We start from the raw sequence: 22,720 nt of genomic DNA, 5'->3' as shown, positions 1-22,720 counted from the left end.
AAACGCACTCTTAAGTCGAGGTTGTCTTTGTCAGAGATATGCTCGTTTTGAATAAGTATTTGGCGATCTTTCGTCTGAGCGTCGTCAGACGTGGACTGCTCCTATCGCCATTTTGCCGGAAGTCCGGAAGTAGAACTTATCAAACTAGTAAACATTGGCAACACCAGGACTACCAACTGACACTAGTGGTCCAGCTCCGAAGAATAAGCATCTCACAGCGATGTCTTTGTCCTTTGAGGGAAGAGTTGTGCTCGTCACAGGCGCCGGAGGAGGTACAATTACAGTGTAAACGTTGCTGGCTGTTAGCTTGGCTGTCATCGATGCTAATGCTATGTATGCTCACTTTTAAGTAGGTTAGCTTAGTATGCTAAGCTAGTGGTCACATTGTTCACTCAGTCATGTCCTTACTGTGACAGACTTCTAGAGGCGTTTCCTTTCTGCTCGTGTCAGCTGTTCATGTTGCCGCTTCGCTAATAAGTCTGCATTTAGAAAACCAACCAAAAAAGTAAACGATCCCACATAAATAACATAACCTCTTTAGAAGTAATGTAACGCATTTGTAGATATTCTATTGAGCTGGGGGGCAAATACTTCAAATCTGCCGAGAGGCATATTTTCCAGTCGACTGCATGGTTCAAAGTACTTGGGCAACCAAGCCAAGTGTGTGAAAGGGTGCGTGCAAACAATCAGTGTGTGTCTGTGTGTTTACTCTGTTGGATAAAAATAATAATTTGATGTCTCCTCATCTCTGCAGGCCTTGGAAAAGAATATGCATTGGCTTTTGCAGAAAGAGGTGCCTCTGTTATAGGTAAATATATGGACTCTTGGATGTCAAGTTCTTTTTGGACTTATGTAAGCCTGCATCTGAGAAGATTGCAGAGGGCGTTATCAACCTAACTCTTATGAATTGTCACTTTTTTTTTGAATACATGTACAGTATTGTGATGCCCCCTCATCCCACCTGCAACCCATTACCACAAATAAATTGTATTCCTGTGGAGACTCACTGGAAATGACAAAAATACTGTTATTAATAAGTAATATTACAGCAAAATAGGCTGTATTTAAAAGGAACTTAAGGAACTTAATTAAGTCATGGCATGAGAAGAAACAAGTAATTTTAGGGAATTAAAATTGTAATGTCGTATTGCCAGTAAAAACCCAATATAACACTGTAATAAAAAAAAATTAGCAAGAAAAATGAAGCTTTAATGTAATATAGCTAGAAAAGTCTGTGATTTAGGGGAATGAAGTTACTATATTCCAATTCATATCATATTTTTTTATTTTACATGGGAAAAATCAAAATTATATGAAAATAGATTCACTATATAAAGAGAAAAGGCCTGTAATTTGGGGGGAATAAAGTTGCTATATGCCAAGAAAAAAATTACAAGGAAAAAAAAAAAACAATTTAAAGAGAATAAAGTCCTAATTGTGAGAGAATAAATGTATAATATCAAGGAAAAAATGTTGAAAACTCATAAAAAATGAAAGATGTGCAATTGTAGGGAAATAAAGTTGGAATATGACAAGAAAAAAAACATATTTTTTACAAGCACAGAGTTGAACAAGAACAAGAATGAAGTTGGAGCATTGCGAGAGTAAACAATTTGCAATTTGAATATCATTGGAATTTGTCTGGGGGAAAAATGTATACCATGATAATGTGAGGGTAAACAAGTAGTGGTAAATGAGTGTGGTTGTAATAATACATTAATATTGAAAATACAGTAATACAATACAATACAGTAATACTATTTTTCATTTCAATAGATCCCTGATAGTCTGTCATAATATTGGATATAAGCTTTATTGTGTTTTTTTTACTTGTAGCGTATCGTGTGGTTATTTTCTTTTCTCCAAGGCATCATTTCCTGCTGTCTTTTGGAGGTGAACTCTTTAGCTTTGCATTACTGCTGACTGTAAAGGAGCAGTAATTTGCATAGTACGCTGCTAAGCTCGAGTTAAGCAGGGGCGCATCATGCTACTATGCTAATACCCTATGTCACAGTGGCATACTTGTGATCTTATGCCGCATTCTGGGATTTAAGAGGATACATCATAGCATATTATAGGCTGTATTGACGGTATGTATTGATTGACGCAGTGATTTAGACTCAGCCTAAGCACACATGCTGGAAGCTATAAACATCTAAATTTCAGCATGCCTGGCTATATCTTTGATGAACTTGCCCTTGAAGCGTATGACGAGGCTAAGCTGAACTGCCCTAATCACCGGTGGAGAATTGTACTTCTCACCCATTTATTGCTAATCTTTTCTCTCCTCTTGCTACATTAAAGTGAATGACCTTGGGGCAGACACTAAAGGGGGCGGTAAGAGTTCTGCGGCTGCTGATAAGGTTGTGGAGGAGATAAGAGCCAAGGGAGGCAAGGCAGTGGCCAACTACGGTGAGAACTTTTGGACTATCCTCCATCTTGTCAAGATATCTGTTTATGCTTACCTTGCCAATATAGCAGCGTAAATAAGGCACATCCTAACATCTCTGCGTGGGAGAGCAGATTTGACATTATCATCTTGTTACATAATACACTGAAACGACTGACGTCGAACACAATCTGTTCCAGAACGCTGTTCTAATTTCATAGCAGTGTTTTCCCATAGGAATCAATTAGAATTTAAATAATCAATCTGCAGCCATAATAACCAGTCTAACTGTCATAAAGTGCAAGTAAGACCTATGAATAAAATGTAACGTATGATACTGAGCAGCCAGGACATGGTGCACAAGGGGAGTGAAGGTTTGCGTGACCTTTAAGCCATATTCTTTTTGGAAAATGTTGGCAGAAGTCCAACATTCTGGGCTCATCCACAATTTTCCGGATTCAGATGCCCCCAAAATTCCAGGGTGAACCATTGTCATAGGGCCGGGTGATATCGATATTCTTTTAAGCACGATATCAAAAATAAGCATATCATTCATATGAATATAGACTGAATTTTTGTGTTTCAAGATGGAATCGGGGGATTGCAAGCTAGTTACAGCAGCTCCTTGTCTTCGACTACGTTTTTAGTGTTTAATAGTGCTTCATTTATTACTTTTTTATTGTATTTTTGTGCCATACTGACCCCTTAAACGTTTGTAGCTTGCCGCTTGCTCCATTGTTTACACTTGGGAGCAGCTGTTAGATTTGAGCACCCCTTCGCTACACAGAGCGATCGGAGATCTCAGCGACGATACAAAGGAGGAGAGGCTGCATAGCAGGAGTGAACAGCAAAAAAGACGGTATAAAGGTTGCTGTATGAAAACGGTATCAACCATGTTTATCTGTTGTCATGGGGGACGTGAGATAGATGTGCTAATGGCGCTAACCCTGCTACTGCTGTGAGTGCAGATGATTGCACTGAAGATTGAACATTAGGTTAACTTTTTCTGTATTTATTTAACCATAATATATACTGTTTAATTTCAGGGGCTATTAGTAGAAGTTATAGTTCAATGTAATTGCATTTTTATCCTGCATCGCACATACTCTCCTATGCTCTGCTCGGTCACTTTATATAGAGAATCACTCATTCTGCACATTTTTAAAGTTTGGCTTTTCTACCCCACCATGGTGGCCTTCTTCCCTGCACGCACAGACTCTGTAGAAGATGGAGAGAAGCTCATTCAAGCAGCTCTGGATGCTTTTGGAAGAATAGGTGAGTGAACTCATTGATCGGTCAAAGCGGGACGAGAACAGGTGAGTGATCAATACCATTAATCATGGCTAGCTCTCAGTTCCAGCGCTGGGCTTTAGTACTCGTTGGCTCACTGTTGGTGGGACAGAGCTGTTGTCAATGTTATTGTTCACCACGCTGACAATCCTTTGTATTCAGTTGATTGTTATATGCATGTATCTTATTAATAAAGTAAATATATTTCATAATTATTGTTTTTCAGATGTTGTTGTAAACAATGCTGGGTAAGTCATTTTATTGTGTCTTTTTGGAAATCCATCACGGCGGTCATTACACCAAAGACTGAACATTCCTCTCCTCTTGGTTAGGATACTCCGAGACCGGTCATTTGCCAGGACAAGTGATTTGGACTGGGGTAAGGAAATTACCTCCTTTAACCCCACTCACATTTTAAGAGAATGAAGTTTTGCAAGAATAAATTTGACTTACTACAAGAAAAAAAAACTTTAATTTTATGAGAATATGGTTGTTATATAACAAGAAAAAGTATTATTATTAAGAAAAGTATTATTTAAAAAATATATATATAATATACTACAATATGGTAATACAATACCAAATATATCAATAAATAAAAACAAACTAATATAAGTATTGTAATATTCCAAGAAAAAAATGTAAAATTACAAGGAAAAAAAACATTAAATGTTGCAAAATAAATTAGCAATATTACAGAAAATATTATACGGTTTACAATAAGTGCCCCAAATGTATTGCTTATGTAATGTAAGAAACTGCATGGGCAAACATTATGTGTCAGGAAAAGCCAAAATATCTAACAGCTGCCTAATCAGGCATTCTGTACCATTCTGTACATGATCTGTTAAAATAGCACTCGCTTACACAGAGCCATGCAAATGTCACAGATGTTTTTTTTGTGCGTAATAGAGTGCATGCATGTACATCTATAAGCAGTCAAAAACTTAAGGTTTCATTGTTAAATAAGGTTTAAAATCATGAGATGATTTCACACATTTCACACAAAGCACAGGCAGATAATGAAAGTCCCTGCTTCTCCTTGCCTGTCTGACACCTCGACCGGACGGCCCACTATTTGAGAAGCACTGAACTAAGGTAGACTGAGTGCACTACTTGGCAGTAACCAGCAGAGGTGCTGTTAAGTCCAAGTTAGTTTTTGGTCAAAAAAAGAACAAACCGTGACATATAATAATTAAAATGTAATATATTAATATAAAAAAAAAACAATTACTCATCTGTAGTTTTCATGAGATATAACTGAATTGTGAAAATGTCAATTTAATGTGCCGTCATCTCATCTCAACCCCTACAATTGTGTCCTTCAGACCTTATTCACAGAGTTCACCTGCGAGGCTCGTTTTTAGTGACGCGTGCTGCCTGGAACCATATGAAAAAACAAAAATTCGGCAGGTAAGACCGCTACCATCATGTATTACTAGTGCGTTGTGTGATAAATCGGGACTACTTTATGGAATGTTTTTTGGTACTGTTTGTTATTGTGTCGTTTTTATGCCTCACATTTCGCATTTGTGCGTGAATTTTAGTTGTATTTATTTTCAATGACAAAGGAATCTCTCTACTTGAATATAACCCCAACCCACAAAATTGTATTTAATCGTTAGCTCTTGTGATGTGACGTGATTCGCTTTTTCCATCACAATATAAGAATGCACTTGATCAAACATACTTAAGATTTGTCATATCTTCAGAATGTGATTTTAGCATCCGCTTCACTACTTTGTTGATTTGCACTCTAAGCAGCATTGAAACTGTAGTTCTTTTAGTCATAAGTTATCTGTGTCTTTAGTTAACCTGCATAGTCCAAAGCATGTCAATAAAGTACGGTATCAATCTATTACTTCTACTAATAGAAAGTTGCAACATACAACCAGATCAAACATCACCAAAAGCAGTGTCTTGGAGCCTCAAGTAATCAATATGTAAATCAGTTCCTAATATGGTGACCTCAGTTGACTTCATGCTGTTACAAGAAAAAAAAATAGCATTGTAATAAAAGGCTCAGACAGCCATGGACATCATCCCAGAGGAAAAAACACGCAAATTAGATTATGCAGCTCTTAGGATTAGATAGCAATGCCAATCACATTGACCGAAGGTGCTGATTCTGCTCAAAAGTCAACATTAGATTTACACTGTGATGATGGGAGAGGATATGAAAGGATTAAGTTGCTCTGACCTTTTGATTTTATCTACTTTAATCATTTTAGACCTGCTATAATGATAAAATCAGTAGGTTTCTTACCTGTTCAAGACGCTGTTACAAAAACGGGATGGGTTGGTTCTTCCTGATAGAAAAGCGATAAGAGCGTGCGATTATTTGATGTTTGGCTTTGGCTATCTGGGCCGTTTTGTCATTTTTCGGGTTGGTACATTGACGAAGAAGTCTAATTATTTAATGATGATTGTTGGAGTAAATGTGGCTGGTTTATAGAAGGTAGGGTTTTATCTAACATAATACACCCAAGTCTTGAAGGTGGTTGACAGGTGACATAAATAAGATGTTTGTTGACCTAAGCTAACTCAGATATTAAAAATCAGTTGGGTCTGGCTAAATGCAGAACAAGGGGGAGTTCCTAATGAAGCTCTGACCTCAGCTACCTCGTCCATCATGTCATACCTCATTGTAAACCATCTCCCTCCCATTGACTCCAATGTGATGCCTGTCACACCGCATTAACGCCAGATTGTTTCCGTCCAGAATCATCATGACGGCTTCGGCTGCAGGCATCTACGGCAACTTCGGCCAAGCCAACTACAGCGCCGCCAAGCTGGGCTTAGTGGGCCTGTCAAACACCCTGGCCATCGAGGGCAGCAAGTACAACATCCACTGCAACACCATCGCTCCTGTTGCCGGGTCGCGGCTCACCGAATCGGTCATGCCTCCTGGTAAGTAACAATGGACATACTGCCACCTTGGTTAAACGTAGAAAACGTAAAAGTAATCTTTCAAAATATACACAGACTTGCTGGTATTTTTGGGCACCGTTCTGCCCTAAAATGTGTGAGTAGCAAATGTCTTCTTAGCACAACACACGGTGCAAAAACACTGGAGCAGAAGTGATTCTCAACCTTGTGATGGCAGATGTGCCCTGAAAGGAGGCTGTCGTTTGTAGCGCCTGTGTTTGTTTTATTTAGATCTCGTGGCGGCGCTGAAGCCGGAGTACGTGGCTCCCATGGTGCTCTGGCTCTGTCATGAACAATGCCAAGAAAACGGAGGACTCTTTGAGGTAACACAGTGAGGTCTTACTCCCACTGTTGTTTCTCTTGACAGAAGTACAGCACATACTTGTTCCAACATTTGGATGATTCATATGCTTTCAGGTTGGCGCAGGCTGGATTGGCAAATGTGAGTGTTTTTTGGTTTTTATTCCTCCGGAGGAAACGTCTGTATGCATCTGTGATGTTAATTAGCCCACAGCTCCACCAGTGCAGCATGTGACAGGCTTAAAAATGACCTCTTAATGTGCATGTGTGCAGTGCGCTGGGAGAGAACACAGGGCTGCACCACCAGACAGAAGAACCAGACCATGACTCCCGAGGCTGTCAGGGACCAGTGGGACCAAGTTTGTGATTTTACTCACTCCACCAAGCTGACTACAGTGCAAGGTCAGTGATGCTCCGGCAATGAGGGGCAGCGAGGGCTTTGAGGTTAGAGACCGGGAGTTCAATCCTGGCTGGAATAACCAAAGGGGTGACTCCGGAGTATCCATTATAAAGCTATCCAACTATATATATATATATATTATATATATATATTTTTTTTAGATATGAACACAATTTAACATGACTTCTCAACATCAGTCATAAAATGGAGTCTCTTGTTTTTACAGCTTTTGTCAGAGATCAGTTCTGTACTAGGCTGGGTACTGGCATTTTCTTTCCACGACTGGTTTGGACCTGGAAAAAAAATCGACACTAGGGACCGTTCTGTATTTTGCTTTGTGGGAGCTTTCATTCATTCATTTTCTACCGCTTATCCTCACGAGGGTTGCAGGGGGTGCTGGAGCCTATCCCAGCTGTCTTTGGGTGAGAGGCGGGGTACATAAGGAACATTCATTCATTCATTTTCTATCGCTTATCAAGGGTGGGGATTGGGCGAGAGGCGGGGTACACCCTGGACTGGTGGCCACATAGGGCACATATAGACAAACAACCATTCACACTCACATTCATACCTATGGACAATTTGGAGTCACCAATTAACCTAGCATGTTTTTGGAATGTGGGAGGAAACCGGAGTACCTGGAGAAAACCCACGCATGCACGGGGAGAACATGCAAACGCCACACAGAGATGGCTGAGGGTGGAATCTGGTCTTTGTGGGCGCTCATGTTCAGCAAGAATCCTACTGATTTTGAAGACTGAGACGTCTTAGACTAATGGTGTCAGAAGTGGGATGGTTTGCTTTGAAGCCATTTATGGTTTTATTCAATTTGAAGGATGAGCGGACACCGTGTACAGTCGGCCATTGCAGTATGAACATCTCTCCTTTATCACGTTTTTTCAAAAAAAAAAATTCAGTAACAAATGATAGCTTTTTTGTTGTTGACTATGGCCTATTATGAATACTTAATAGAAAAATATTATGTATTCTTGGGATAAATTAAGTATTTTCAAGGATAAAATGTCAAAATCCAAAATTTAAGGCAATGCAAGACGTTAATGAGCTGTAGTCCAGACTGGCCACAAGCTGTCACGAGTAACATGCAGACTTGATAGCCAACGATATTAATAGTCATCATCATCATCATAATAATAACAGGCTACTGTTGTGGCTGTCCTCAACCCTGAATCCTTGACGTCACTTCCTTTCCACACATCCCAAAGACATTTATTGAAACAGACGTGCACGAGTCTTATTTATGTCTTAAATGGCTTTTTTTTTCTCTCTGATTATATCTACTATATTTGGTCATGTGAGTGTATATGTGACTATAGGGGTGTTATTTCATGTCAACAGGGCTCTAATAATGGTCAACATTGTATTTATAAACAGGTGTTCTACGCTTTAACTATGGAAATATTTTGTTTATCAGTATTTTTTGTGTACTTTGTGGACATTCACTTATTATAACAGATTTAGATTTACATTGAGCTTAAGGGAACTGCTTTTGAAATTTCATAGCATAAATAGTATAAAATACAGTCATTCCAGCCAGAAATCCGAGACCAAAAACAGTGAATCAGAATTTTATTGATGCTCGCACAACATGTGGAAACGAGGTGTTTCCATTCAATCATCCAGCTAGCCTAAACAATTGGCCTTATTGTTTATTATGATTGATCTACCTATGCTAGAGACAGGCATCGGTATTCAATATTTTTGTTCCTAATAAAAATCTTTAAAAGATCCAACCCTACTTTTTCCTCATCTGTATTCCTCCTGCGTTTGCTTCCAGCATAGTGAGTAAATATGTGGTTAGAGGTCAAGAACGGTGGAGGAAATAAGTATAGGTGAGCAGCGTGTAGTGTGTTGATTATTATTATTTATTATTTCTCGGCCGCCTCCTGCATCCCTTTTTCAGACGTGCACTGGCAAGGAAGACGCCGCTTTTTGCGCTGAATCGCACGGGGGTGGCAGGGCCCAGCGGGAGCAAGGCGGCCTCATTAGCATTGCTTTGTGCTGCCTCATTTGTAGCTTATTACCGAGGCTTGTTGCTATAACTACCTGCCAATGAGCGACAAGTCTCCTTTTAATTCTATAAGTGAGATTTAGTCGGTCCCCGAGCTGTGTCTTGTTCCGTCTTGTAGAAGCGCTGCTGTTATTGATTAATCGATACAAGGAGAAACATGTTCGTACACCTGAGTTAATGCAAACAAAGATTGTGTTTACTTCTAGAATTCATGTAATTACCTAACTGAGTCTCTTGGGTTGAAAAAAGTCCACACACCGCCTCACAATGAACCATCCCACTTCTGACACCATACGTCTGAGTTTTGATCTGGGTCTGTTGGGTAAAAAAACGGTATACTATTAAACAGAGGTCATGTCTCAATGGTGCTTCAAATGTTGCACTCACTGACTCCATTAGTCATGCAAGAACGGTAATAAATGAACTTTTCGTCTAAAAACAAGCCATGCAAGTCAACCCCATCACTCTGTTGCTCATCCGCTCCTCCCCACAGCCCCTTAATCTCTCCCCTCTTTTCAGAATCTCTCCAGTCCATGATGACGGTGCTGTCTAAGGTTGAGTCGGGGCACGATGCTGGCGCCGGCCCAACTGCCGGTCCTGCTGCTGCGGCATCCTCCAGCTCTGGCATCAATCCTGTGAGTAGAAGTGGTTAACTCTGCCTTTTAACTTATCTTGCATGCGTATTCTGTGCATGCTTTTAATCTGTCAAATGTGCCCGCGGTGCTCGCACACACTTTACTTCACACTGAAATCATCACACTATTTCATTTCAAGACGATGCAACAACAACCTGACTTTTTTTTTGCCCCCCATTTCATTTGATTGTACAGATAAGTAGTACATACATTTATGTGTCTGTGTGTGTGTGTGTGTGTGGCTGAGCATATTAATGATTCATTACTGGACTCCCAATCTTTTTGCATCAAAGCGATGGAAAAGCAGCATGACTCTCATGTCTGCAGTCTTAATTAAAAAGGCTCCTCCAGTGGCTTGGAGCCGTTTTCATCTGGCCTCTGGTCACTATTGTACAAAGCGGAAGCTGTGCGGGCTGAGCGGCACCGGCGTGAACAAAAGCCCAGAATGGCGGGTTGTTAATGAGACTAATGAAGAAGCAGGCCACTATGAGGGTGTCACAGATGCTGATTTGATGATTAGAAATGTATCTATTAGGTTTAATGCCTCCTTTGTAGTGTATTCTTATGAGGTTAGTGCATCCACGCTTGTGACTGGTACTGTATCAGAGCACATTTCACGCAAGACTGACGTGAAAAGCTTTTCTGTGTGTTAGATGTTAGCAGTGGGACAAAAACTTCCTCAGACTACGTTCAGCTTCTCACACATGCAATGCATCCTGTACGCGCTGGGCGTGGGCATGTCCACCAAGGACCCCGACCACCTCAGGTACTGAAGATGGTGTCTTCAGCCACACACATGCTCCTATTCAATTATCTTATTTTTTTAGGTTCCTGTACGAAGGCCACCCAGATTTTAGCTGCCTCCCCACCTTCGGGGTCATTCCCTCTCAGGCGGCCATGATGAGCGGCGGCCTGAGCACAGTGCCTGGACTTGACATTGACGTCACACAGGTTAGCAAATATCAGCCGCCTCCTTCCGCATGTACAGTGGTGCGAATATGTATTTGTCCCAGTCCTGATTTATTTATTTTTTCACGTTTGTCACTTTAAATGTTTCACATCATCAAACAAATTTAAATATTAGCCAGTGACAACACAACTGAACACAAAATGTAGTTTTTCAATGAAAATTTGTAGGATTAAAAAGGACAAACTACATGGTAAAAGCCATTTGTAAAACTTTAGGACTCCAGCAAACCACAGTGAGAGCCATTATCCACAACTGACGAAAACATGGAACAGTGGTGAACCTTCCCAGTAGCGTCTGGCCCATAGACATATATCTAGACGCAGTATCGAGCGCTGAGCCATACGTCAACATTGCTGCCATATTGGATGTGCTGTAAATTCAAATAAATGCAGTTGCTTTCATAAAGAGAGGCATTAACTTAATATTTATTTATATGAAAGTAAGCGCAGCCTTGACACATCCAATATGGCGGCACATCCATTGACATATTGCAGCAGTAGACCAAAACCCCTCGATGCAGCGTCTATCTTTCTATGTGCTGGCAAACCAAAATGGCCCCAAAGAGCACAGCGACTCATCCAAGAGGTCACAAAAGACCCCACAACAACATCAAAAGAAATGGAGGTCTCAGTTAAGGTCAATGTTCATGACTCCACCATAAGAAAGACACGGAAAAACGGCCTGCATGGCAGAGTTCCCAGATGAAAACCACTGCTGAACAAAAAGATCATTAAGGCTCGTCTCAATTTTGCCAGAACACATCTTGATGATCAACAAAGACCTTTGGAAAAATACTCTATGGTTTGATGGGACAAAGATTAACGTTTTGGAAGGTGTGTGTCCCATTACATCAACTGAAAAAGTAACACCGCATTTCATAAAAAGAACATCATACCAACAGTAAAATATGGTGGTGGTAGTGTGGCTGTTTTGCTGATTCAGGACCTGTAAGACTTGCTGTGATAAATGGAACCAAGAATTCTGCTGTCTACCAAAAAAGGAGACTATCCGGTCATCATCTGTTGGTGACCTCAAGCTGGAACGAACTCGGGTTCTGCAGCAGGACAATGATCCAAAACACACCAGCAAGTCCAACTCTGAATGGCTGAAGAAAATGAAGACTTTAGAGTGGCCTAGTCTGGCCTAGACCTGAAACCTATCCTAAACCCTCCAATGGGGCTTAATCATCAAGTAATACCAATAAAATAATAAAAAATAAGGGACAAAAACCAAGTAAAACATGGCGAAGTTCATTAAGTTCAAGTTCATGGCCAAGAACTTAAGTGTTGATCCTCACTTTCATGTGTTGTCAGGTGTTGCATGGCGAACATTACCTGGAGCTCTACAAACCTCTTCCTACTTCTGGTACGTACCCCCAACGCTCCACATTTAAGAGCACGGACGTCAATCTAAATGTTTGACATCACTCTGAAGGAATACTGACCTCGGAAGCGTCCATCGCTGATGTGCTGGATAAAGGTTCCGGAGCTCTCATCCTCCTGGATGGTAAGTGACAGGAAGTGGTGCTGGATGTCGTGGTTGTAAAAAAAAAAAAACGCTCCTCGTGTGTGTTCCTCCAGTGAACACCTACAGCGGCGACGTGCTCATCTGCTTCAACCAGTTTTCGGTGTTTGTAGTCGGCGCTGGAGGCTTTGGAGGCAAAAGAGCGTCTGAGAAAGCCAAGGTAATGTGTTGAGTGATAAGGGGATATGGGGATTAACAAACAAGGAGTCATGCTGTGTGTGTGTTTGATTCCCTGCAGGCTGTGGTGCAGCCACCGCAGCGGGCGCCAGATGCAGTGCTGGTGGATTCCACCACCAGAGACCAGGTAAAGGCTTACGAGTTACTAGATCCCATCTCCTTTTCTTCATGTTCTTTGAAATCTGACGTGGTCTCCTTCCTGTGGGCCCCCCAGGCTGCCTTGTACCGCCTGAGCGGCGACTGGAACCCCCTCCACATTGACCCCAGCTTTGCCGCCATGGGAGGTAGGACTTTGGAAATGTTGGGACCCATGAAAAACATGTGAGAACCCCCCCCACCCTCCCCATCTTTCATCTTGCTGCAGGCTTCCAGGCGCCCATCCTGCACGGTTTGTGTTCGTTTGGCTTTGCAGCGAGACATGTCCTCAAGCAGTTTGCTGACAACGACCCCGCCAGGTTCAAGGCCATCAAGGTGTGTACTCTACAGCTTGCATCATCATCATTACACAGCACTGTTTCACTGCAACTTTCCTGTTTCTCGTCTTTTCATCTTGAAGGTGGTGGTTATCATTAATAACTGGCGGGAGCAGCCAGGCATAGATTGGGCGTGGGCTTTGACTTGGTGCCTTATTTCGAGCATTTGTTATTTAAAATTTGGAGGAGCGATTGAATGAATTATCGCACACCAGGAGGCGGGCTTTGGTAGGAGGAGCGCCCGCATTAGTCCACGATGTGCGACAGTGTACTCTGAGTTTTGACTCTTTGTGTGACGTGATGTTATGCAAGGTGGTGGCTGTTATCATTAATAACTGGAAGGAGGAGCGACTGTATTAATTCCCTTTAAGTTGTGCCTGTTTGCCTTCGTGGCAAGGGGGTGGTTATCATTTCTTATTAACAGGCGGGAGGAGCGATCACACCAATTATGTTGACTGTTTGTGTGCATAAGGCAATGTACTATTGAGTATTTAATTTTACTATGGCAGTTATCATTAATAACTGGTGGGGGGAGAAATTGCATGGATTACAGAACACGTACATGCGAGAAATTGTGCCAATTGGATCATTATGTATCTACAGTATATTTCATGGTGGCGGTTATCATTAATAACTGGCAGGCGGTGCGAGCAAACTTTTTATGTCTTTTTTTTCCAGGTGCGCTTTGTGAAGCCAGTGATGCCTGGTCAGTGCCTACAGACTGAGATGTGGAAGGAAGGCAACAGAGTTCACATCCAGAGTAAAGTCAGTAAACACAACCTAGGGAAGGTTTCAGTGAGGAGCAGCTTCTCTGCTTGTGACTTATTATTCTGTCTTCCAGGTGAAGGAGACGGGCGCTGTTGTGCTAGCAGGCGCTTATGTGGATCTACATGAAACGGCGGAGGTGTCGGCCGGTGTTCCTCAGGTGTGTGAAAGCCTCCTCTAAAAGGGAAGCCGGGAAGGTCAGGCAGTAAAAATCTGTTTTTGCAGGGCGGCCTTCAGAGCGAGCTGGTGTTTGCCGAGATCGGACGTCGGATAAAGGAGTCTGGCGGCGAGCTGGTCAAGAAGGTCAACGCCGTCTTTGGCTGGGAGATCACCAAAGACGGCAAGAATGCCGCAGAGTGGAGTGAGTGTGCAACTTCTGATCTCACATGGTGGCCTCTGTAACCATCAACCATCATCTTCTATCATCTACAGCTATCGATTTAAAGAACGGGAGTGGCGCCCTGCATCCCGGTCCCAACGGCGGCAAGGCGGACGTCACCTTCACCGTGTCAGATGAGGACTTTATGGACGTGGTGCTGGGAAAAGTCAACCCTCAGAAGGTAAACTTTCAGGAAAAAAAAGCAGTGTCACAGGGATACCACCTGAATGTGTCCTCTGCCCACAGCGCATGTCTTTAAATGACGAGAAAACACAACGCTTTCCTTTCAGTGACATCAGTGTGTTTCAAGCACGGCGCAAAAGCTCACTCGGCACGGTACACGCGAGCTGTGGGCGCTCATTGGACAGCCGAACTGCCGAGACCGATGTGCACCAACCACGGAGTCAGAATGCAAATTTTCCCACGATGCACATTTTCCCATGGGTTTTTTCCATAGGAAATAACATGAAGAAAACAATGCAAAATAATTCCAAATGAGGAATAAGTGTTTCCTCACCTTATTGAACAAAATGCTGGGGCTTGCAAATTTCTTTGACCCCATGGTGGGTTATTTAGCAGCCATAATTAAAAAATGAGAGTGAGTCTGCTACCAAGTATGGGGTGTTACAGCTTCTCTCATCTCCAGGCATTAAAAAGTAGTAACTCCAACCTTGACAACTGTGCTCTTGAAATAACGAGATTTTGAGTGGAAGTTGTCCCCCCACCTTATCCTCCCGAGAGTTCCCCCCATCTTGTAGATGTCAGTGAAAGTGGCCAATTTGTAAAGACTTCTTCCTTTCATCACATCACAGTCCATAAGAGACACAGGCCTCTTTCAAGCAGCTAATCAATGGGCACCATTTGATATCTCTGCAGCATTTCATCTGTTACACGCAGCGGCCGTCTTCGTCATCAATTTATATGCCCGGCCATGCCGCTCCGTATTGATCCTGGTGTGTTTTTAAAAAGCCTTCAAGCAACTGGAGAAAGATTAGCTGGTCCACGACTCCGCTGTCATTGCCCCCGTGTCCATGATGGAGTGCAGCCTCATTCAAAGATCTTTTTTTTTTACTCCCCTGCTTTCCTAGGCCTTCTTTTCTGGGAAACTTAAGATTCGAGGAAATGTCATGCTGAGTCAAAAGCTGGAGGTTATCCTGAAGGATCATGCCAGGCTGTGAGCGACCGCCTCTCCAGGATGGAATGCACGTGGCTGGATAGAGGATAGTCCACTCATCGAAAGAATGAATGAATGAAAGTAATGTCCGGAATGTGATTGCTGTGCTTAACTTTATGCTCATTTTGAATGCATCTGTCCCCATTAAAAAAAAAAGTCACAATGACATAAAAACTGTATTGATGAACTGAAACTGTACAGAAAAATTATTTTCCAATTCACTAAATAAACAAACTAATTTTTTATGTTGACTTCATTGATAAAGGGGAAACTCCTCCACCGTAAGAGTGGGAAATTAGGAATGAAACATTAATTCATCCCCCCCAAAATTATTATTTTTTTAAATCATACAATGTGACGAAACAAATCAATTTTCTGCATTCTATATTTTATTCTGCATAATTTATTTTAATGATACAATTCGTACTGCATTGTAAAATGGAATCACAATTCACAGTTGTAAGAACAAAGATTAAATGGAAGCTTGTTTCCAAAAAGAAAAGTCAAGCTGTTTGCTTGGATAGAAATTGATTATCTCTCTCTCCATCCTCTTGTAGAAGCAGCACACAGTTGTTGCCTTTGATAAAATTCATTTTTGATGGGTTTACCAGTCCTTTTTCCACATACACTCTCCAGAGGCAAGGGGGAAAAAACAAATTGCACAGTGATTGTTTAGGCCTGAATCACCAAACAAAGAGAAAAACAGCCATGTGCCTTTTCCTACCAATACAAGTTTCATAAATAAATGTACACAATTCTTCAGCAAGTGGCTGACCCGCTCTTCTCTTACTAGAAAGTACAACTACTCTATGACTCCTCTTTCTACTTTATACAAAACATACTCCCTCCTGTAGAGATACAATAAAAAGAAAAACACGGACAACAAGCTTGAACACGTCCAATCGTAGCGTTATGATTATTTAAATTGTAATATGACAGTTCAATATTGTGAGGAATAACGTTACAATTTTACAAGTCACATTTTGTAATCTTAGGAGAATTAGGCTGTAATATGATAAAGAAGGAATACAATAATATGATAATATTGATATATTATGAGAATAAAGTCAATTTTAGGAGGAAAAAACATTTCTATGAAAATAATCATAAAATAATTTGGTTTTTAATCAACTTTTTCTTCACAATATTACCAAATACCTTTCTAATATTATATCTGGTTTCACTGAAATTGTGACCTTGAAAATGACTTTCCTCGACATGAATTTATGCAAACCTGTGTCATTCTGGCAAAATGACAACTGTAATCTCAGAAAAACGTATTATTTTCTTGTAATATTAGCACCTTATTTTCGTAAAATGATGATTTTTTTTGTTCGTCATAACATGAATTTATTTTTGCCAAATCAGGACTTTGTCCTCGTAATATTATGACCATATGTTTTGGTTTTTAAATAATAATGACTATATAAATAATTACTTTTTTTCTAGCCATATGACCGTACATTTGTAAAATGTAAGGTTGTTTTCCTCATTGTCACACGATTTTTAACATTGTTCTTGTAATCTTGTGACTTCCATCTTGCAAATGATGCCTTTACTTTTGGATGTCAACATTATTCTCACAAAATGATGTAAAATTGTAATATGACAACATTTTGGGGTAATATTAACACTTTATTACGTAGCTTGTTTGTATTCAGCATTCTCCTTCCATGTGACATTTACAATGTTTTTAATAGTGGCACAAAAAAGAAGTCATTCTCCAACAGGAAAGAGAAACCACTGTAATGAAGAGGATATAATGCAGCGTGTGCTCTTATTGGAAGAAAGCCTCTGTACTGTCCAGCTAACCACTTTAAATGTAGCTCACCTGTTCTTCAGCTTATTAGGGAACATATGCAAAAAGCCTGTGAAATGAAATGCAAGCTACTTTTGTGCAACTTTCGTATACCTTTTAAGGATGAGGACTGCTGTCAGGACTGTGCCAGCAGTGGTCAAAGGATTAAGGACACTTCATACAATAGGTGTGGAATCATATCAATGTACTGTACATGGTATTTACATTATTGTTTACTTAGCTTCACCTTGATGTGCAAATGATGCCTTGCCTGCCTCGGGTGCATCACGTGTGCCAGCCCAGCTCGTCACAACACTGGAAATAAAGGTCATTTGTACAGGCATTTATACTGGACTACTTCCCCATTGGCGTAGTGCAGGGTTTCCCAAAGTGAGCTGTGTGTCAATATATTTGATTTACTGATCATAAAGCAGGACTTATCGTATAAAATGGCTGCCTTCTGTGTTGTTTATGTACAATATAAGACAATACAAGATGTTTTTAGTATGTTTGGGTCCGGGGGGAAAAAAAGCTTAGGAAATTCTGGCAGCAGTACGACCAGTACCTGTTTTACTTCCCCACAATTCAAATGTGCTTTAGATGACAAACTTGAGATTCCCCCTTAGCTGGATGGAGAGTGGTGACGCTTATCTTAAAGCACTTCAGGGAACACTTCAATCAATGAAGGATGAAGACGTTCTCACCTCCACCATGGCAGTGTATGTCTTGTAGAAAAAAAACACCCTGTGTCCACTTCAGGTTCTGGAGTACAGCGCTCAAGCTGGTGAACCAAGAACCGGAACAGGATGGAAAAGCCCCCTCCAGCTAAATGAACTTGACAACGTCATTCTTGAGGTCGCCTTGGTGGTGGTTGTTGTTGTTGTTGGTGCTGAAGCGGTTGGGCAGGATCCTCATCTTCATGGTGCCGTCGGCGCCGCAGGAGAAAATGTGATTGGCCGGCCCCACCTCGATCTGCATCACGCCCGTGCCCAAGTTCCTGAAGAGCGACTGGCGGGCGTGTTCGTTGGGGAAGCTGTAGAGCAGACACTGCGTGGCCAGGTTCCACACCTGACGGCACATTGGAATCGTTTTGTTAGCAGGAGTACACCAAAATACACTACCAGGGTTTCCGATACATGTCATTTATTGTGGCGGTGTGCCACTACAAAATAAAAGCCGCCACACTTTAAAAAAATATGTTTTTTTGTAAACCTGACAATTTAATGTAGTAAATGGATATAGATTCTGTATAAATACATACATGTATATACAGTATATCATATTATTGACCGTAATTAATTAGAAAACAATTTAAAATAGAAAGCAAAAAATTACAAAAAATGCAATTGTGCTAATGCCACCATGCTAGAATTGCTAATGTTAGCACCTAGCATAGTAGTGGCAAAGGTTTATACAAGTGTCAAGCTACCAACTGGTAAAAAAAATGCTACTATGCTAATGTTAGCATGCTAAAAATACCAACGCGCTAATGCAATGCAATACTAACCTAGCACAACAGTGATAAGTGTTTGTATCGGGCTATGAAAATGGCTAAAAATACTACAATGCTAATATTAGCATGCTAGAAATTCCAATGTACTAATGTTAGCATGCCAACACCTAGCATGATAATGCTAAGTCTTTATATAAACTGTCAACCTATGAAATCGGCTAAAAATCATACCATGCGCTAGTATGCTAGCAAAGCTAACACGCTAATGTAAGCAAACTGACACCTAGCATGATGGTGCTTCTACTTTTGAAAACAGCTAAAAATGCTATTATGCGCTAGTGTGCTAGCAATGCTAACACGCTAATGTAAGAAAGCTAACACCTAGCATGATGGTCCTTCTACTTTTGAAAACAGATAAAAATGCTATTATGTGCTAGTATGCTAGCAATGCTAACACGCTAATGTAAGCAAGCTAACACCTAGCATGATGGCGCTTCTACTTTTGAAAACAGCTAAAAATGCTATTATGCGCTAGTCTGCTAGCAATGCTAACATGCTAATGTAAGAAAGCTAACACCTAGCATGATGGTGCTTCTACTTTTGAAAACAGCTAAAAATGCTGTTATGCGCGAGTATGCTAGCAATGCTAACACACTAATGAAAGCAAGCTAACACCTAGCATGATGGTGCTTCTACTTTTGAAAACAGCTAAAAATGCTATTCTGCTAGCAATGCTAACATGCTATTGTTAACATGCTAACAACTAGCATTTAAAGCGCAATGTACCGGGATGGCTAAGTGTCCTGAATGAGGTTGAGAATTTAGACTTTGGAAGGCAGACCTCGATCTAACCTTAGCTCTGTCAATTTCGACAAGATCCCAAAAAATCTTGATGAAATGCCAACCTCATCAAAAATAACCATAAAATGTCTACTTTATCAAGAGAAAGTAAGACAATAGTATTCAAGTCAATAATGTGGCAGTCTTTTACATTGCATCCTTGCAATCAGTTGAACGATGAACCGCCAAGTAACTTGATGCACCGTTTAAAATCCCAGCATGGGAGACTTTTTATTTGATGAGCTCCTTCACAGGCTGTTCTGTACACATGACTTAATTAATGCCACGTAATCTGGCAGCGCCATACGCGACCATCAAACACATAAAAGCCCCATGTTGCTTTTCAATGTGAAATGAAAGACTTCACAAGATCCCGAGCTATCAGAAGACGAGTCATTTGGATTTCAAGCAGAAGACTTTCCTTTCTTTCCCCTCGCTTCCGCCTTGCACTTTGTTGGCTGTCAGTCATGTTATGGACAGGAGAAGGTGGTTGGTCTCAACCCTGACACTCGCTCCTACTTACATACACAACAAGAGCCAGACTTTAACACAAGAAGCTTTGGTCTGATGATAAAAAGTTGTCTTTTTTCGAAGGAATCAGGCACTGCAGGTGAAATGTAGAACGAGTGAAGAAACACTACGATGATGTTGCTCCTCCTGTGGTTACTGATGATCTAACAGGGGAGCACGACCTTGAAAGTAACACAAACACAAAGAGCTCGGCGGAAGCTCCTAGAATCCTAATAGCTAAAATGAGGTAAAGTTTAATCAAGGTAACAAAATGAAATACAACTCCTACATTAAATTCCAACCTGAAGTGATGAGAAATGACATCTGAGGTATCAGCACGCATTAAAAGATATTTCCATGTTCTGTTCAAATTGCTGTCAATTGCACTAAAACTTGCTTTGACGCGAACAGCTTGTGTCCCTGCACAAGCGTAGACATTTTAAAAACTGAATGAGAGCTGACAGATACAGTATACATCTTAAACCATATGGATTTGGATTAGATTATGATGTCATCGTATGATTACAGTATCTCACAAAAGTGAATGCACCGTTGACTTGTCAGCATTTTTATTACAGAATACCTACTCAAGGGACAATGCCACAGAAGTCAGTAGGGGTGTCACAACATCTCATGAGATTAAAACAATATTTCTCGCTACCCTGTTGGAAGTGTGAGAATGTGAGGTATGGCATCGCTACTGCGAATAATACACGTAATATGGAAGTGCCAGTGAGCAAGGCCAGATCGGGACCGCACATTAATTGCTTTAGACACACTAAAAACCTTGCGATGCCACATGCACTCGTGTTCGACGTGTTCCCAGCCTCATTCTCTTGCATTGTGACTATTTTTTTCATTGGGAGTTCAACAGTCACCACACAGCCATTATGCAAGATACTGTACTTTCCGAATATATTTTCTCAACCAGCAAACGCACAAAAGATGAAAACTCCTCATGGAGTTCAAAAACAAGGTACCTTAATACTGCCTTCGGCGGACCCGCTAATGAAGCAGTCTTCGGTCGGGTCAACGGCGAGCGCTTTCACAGGCGAGTCGTGGGCCTGGAAGCTCTGGCGCTGGTGTCTGTGAGGGAGCTCCAGGATGCTGATCCAGCCCTTCCTCCCGCCTGTGATGAGCAGCTGCTGCCTGGGCGCCATTAAGAGCACGGTGGCGCCGGACTCGTGGCAGCAAAAGGCTGGAGAAGGAATAAATAAGATGTAAAAAGTTCCTTGTGATGATGTCATTTCATGAGTGTTGACATCTCACCATGAACAAGGCTGTTAGCGGGAGTGACCAGAGTGTCCCACAGACATACATTCCTGTAGCGTGGCAAATACAACAAACCCTTTGTTATTCTGCTGTACAGAAACGTATAAAAAATACATTGTCTATATCGTGGAACCTCTAAAGTTGAATGCCCCTGAGGTTGAAAAAAAAATCCTGCGGAATTTGACCTAAATTTTCTGGACGGATACAGCTCGCAGTAGCAAAAGCGCCCAGAAATCTTTAGTTTTTTTGTGATATGGTACCACAAGAGTACCAGTCGCAACAAAGAGGAAACACGTTAATAACTATGGACCTACAAATGCATGTTATGGTGGTGTAGGGAATTCTATCATTGGCATTCTATCATTCTGTCCTGGCTGCTCAGTAAAATGTAAATGTATAATCTTCTCTATATCGGTTGTTATTTATGTATCATCAAAAGGCAACTACTCAATTTATTGTTGTTTTGCATTTTAATACTAATCTTATTGTTACACTAATGATGATGATGTTCCTTTAGAAATGTTTTATTTCCTTCTTCATTATTTCCAATGGAGAAAAAAGCTTACTAGAGGCCAGTACTGTGTTGTACTTTAGTGGTTCCACTGTATAGAATTGTGTAGAAGTTGTTACCGGTTGTCTGTGGACAGACCCGCTGTGGCGATAAGGGAGGAGGAGCCAACAAAGACAAAATCATGAGCTGTCTTGTTGTGGCACTGCTGTGTCTGGCACACACAGAGACACACACACACACAAGATGCTTAGTCGCGGTGACAGTAATCGAGAGGCAGCAGAATAGTAAACAAAATGAAAACACGAGTAGGGGGGAGGGGTGGGGGTGGGGGGGTAAAACATCACCAGAGGGTTACTGACCCAAAAAGGATAAGACAAATGTTAGAAAAGGAAAACCACAAGCACATGACTGAACAGGCTGGTCTGTATGTTTACCAGATAGGGCTTGGGAGCGGCTCCACTCGTGTTGGTCTGCCAGAGACTCAAACTGCCATCAGCGTCCACAATTCCAAACTGCACAAAACAGCAACCACTTGGTTAGAATCATGTCGGAATGCTCCATTGTTTCACAGCAGGCAACACCGGCACACCTGCTGGGATTCATTGCCCCCTTCAGGTGACACAGCATTGCTTATGTAATTGCTGGAGAAATGTTTGCAAATTCTTTAAGTGTGTCTTGCTCTCTGTGGCCGGAGCAGACAGAGGAGACGACAATGAGGTTGAAGAGGCACCATCTGAGGAAATGATTAGCTGGAGGCGAGTGCACTCAGCCGAAGAACAATGTGTGCTGAAGTCAACTCTCTGCTGCGCTTCGTGCCAGCATGGCAAAAGTTGGGAGAGGATGTGTGAAAATGTCGCTCCGTGTGACAGGCTCGGATCATAGTGAGTTTGTGACGGCCAAGCT

The 22,720-nt window shown here is 41.3% G+C and overlaps 2 protein-coding genes across 7 annotated transcripts in view; one reads left to right on the top strand and one right to left on the bottom strand.

Moving 5' to 3' along the window:
* On the top strand, nt 1–16,862 carry hsd17b4 (hydroxysteroid (17-beta) dehydrogenase 4). Its single transcript, XM_058072078.1, has 25 exons — nt 1–272; nt 755–808; nt 2,305–2,412; nt 3,605–3,664; nt 3,906–3,927; nt 4,012–4,058; nt 5,008–5,092; nt 6,402–6,589; nt 6,839–6,930; nt 7,025–7,049; nt 7,181–7,309; nt 9,856–9,971; nt 10,625–10,737; nt 10,799–10,922; nt 12,255–12,306; nt 12,376–12,447; nt 12,522–12,625; nt 12,704–12,769; nt 12,857–12,926; nt 13,007–13,113; nt 13,794–13,880; nt 13,957–14,040; nt 14,106–14,241; nt 14,313–14,440; nt 15,348–16,862. The coding sequence occupies exons 1-25, from the start codon at nt 221–223 to the stop codon at nt 15,435–15,437; spliced, it is 2,211 nt and encodes a 736-aa protein (XP_057928061.1). The 5' UTR covers nt 1–220; the 3' UTR covers nt 15,438–16,862.
* Nucleotides 15,801–22,720, bottom strand: part of LOC131128811 (dmX-like protein 1) — a 41,284-nt gene continuing 34,364 nt past the window's right edge. For 5 of the 6 annotated variants that reach the window (XM_058072074.1, XM_058072073.1, XM_058072076.1 and 2 more), the window contains 5 exons: nt 22,252–22,329; nt 21,937–22,028; nt 21,304–21,356; nt 21,015–21,232; nt 15,801–18,299 (listed from right to left, as the gene is read on the bottom strand). In XM_058072074.1, the coding sequence (XP_057928057.1) occupies nt 18,057–18,299; nt 21,015–21,232; nt 21,304–21,356; nt 21,937–22,028; nt 22,252–22,329 (684 nt within the window). In that variant the 3' untranslated portion in view covers nt 15,801–18,056. The remainder of the gene's footprint in view (nt 18,300–21,014; nt 21,233–21,303; nt 21,357–21,936; nt 22,029–22,251; nt 22,330–22,720) is intronic. The other variant, XR_009129710.1, reaches the window with a different exon arrangement.

This window comes from Doryrhamphus excisus, chromosome 4 (assembly GCF_030265055.1).
Source record: "Doryrhamphus excisus isolate RoL2022-K1 chromosome 4, RoL_Dexc_1.0, whole genome shotgun sequence".
NCBI lineage: Eukaryota > Metazoa > Chordata > Actinopteri > Syngnathiformes > Syngnathidae > Doryrhamphus > Doryrhamphus excisus.
The sequence above is the reverse complement of the archived record's forward strand: the minus strand, read 5'-3'. Positions and strand labels throughout refer to the sequence as shown.

Bases quoted from the DNA above. Each gene is read 5' to 3' on its own strand.
- hsd17b4 (XM_058072078.1), top strand. From the start codon at position 221: ATGTCTTTGTCCTTTGAGGGAAGAGTTGTGCTCGTCACAGGCGCCGGA. The intron at 6,590-6,838 runs GTAAGTAACAAT...TGTTTTATTTAG, and splicing joins CGAATCGGTCATGCCTCCTG to ATCTCGTGGCGGCGCTGAAG. The intron at 10,923-12,254 runs GTTAGCAAATAT...ATGTGTTGTCAG, and splicing joins TTGACATTGACGTCACACAG to GTGTTGCATGGCGAACATTA.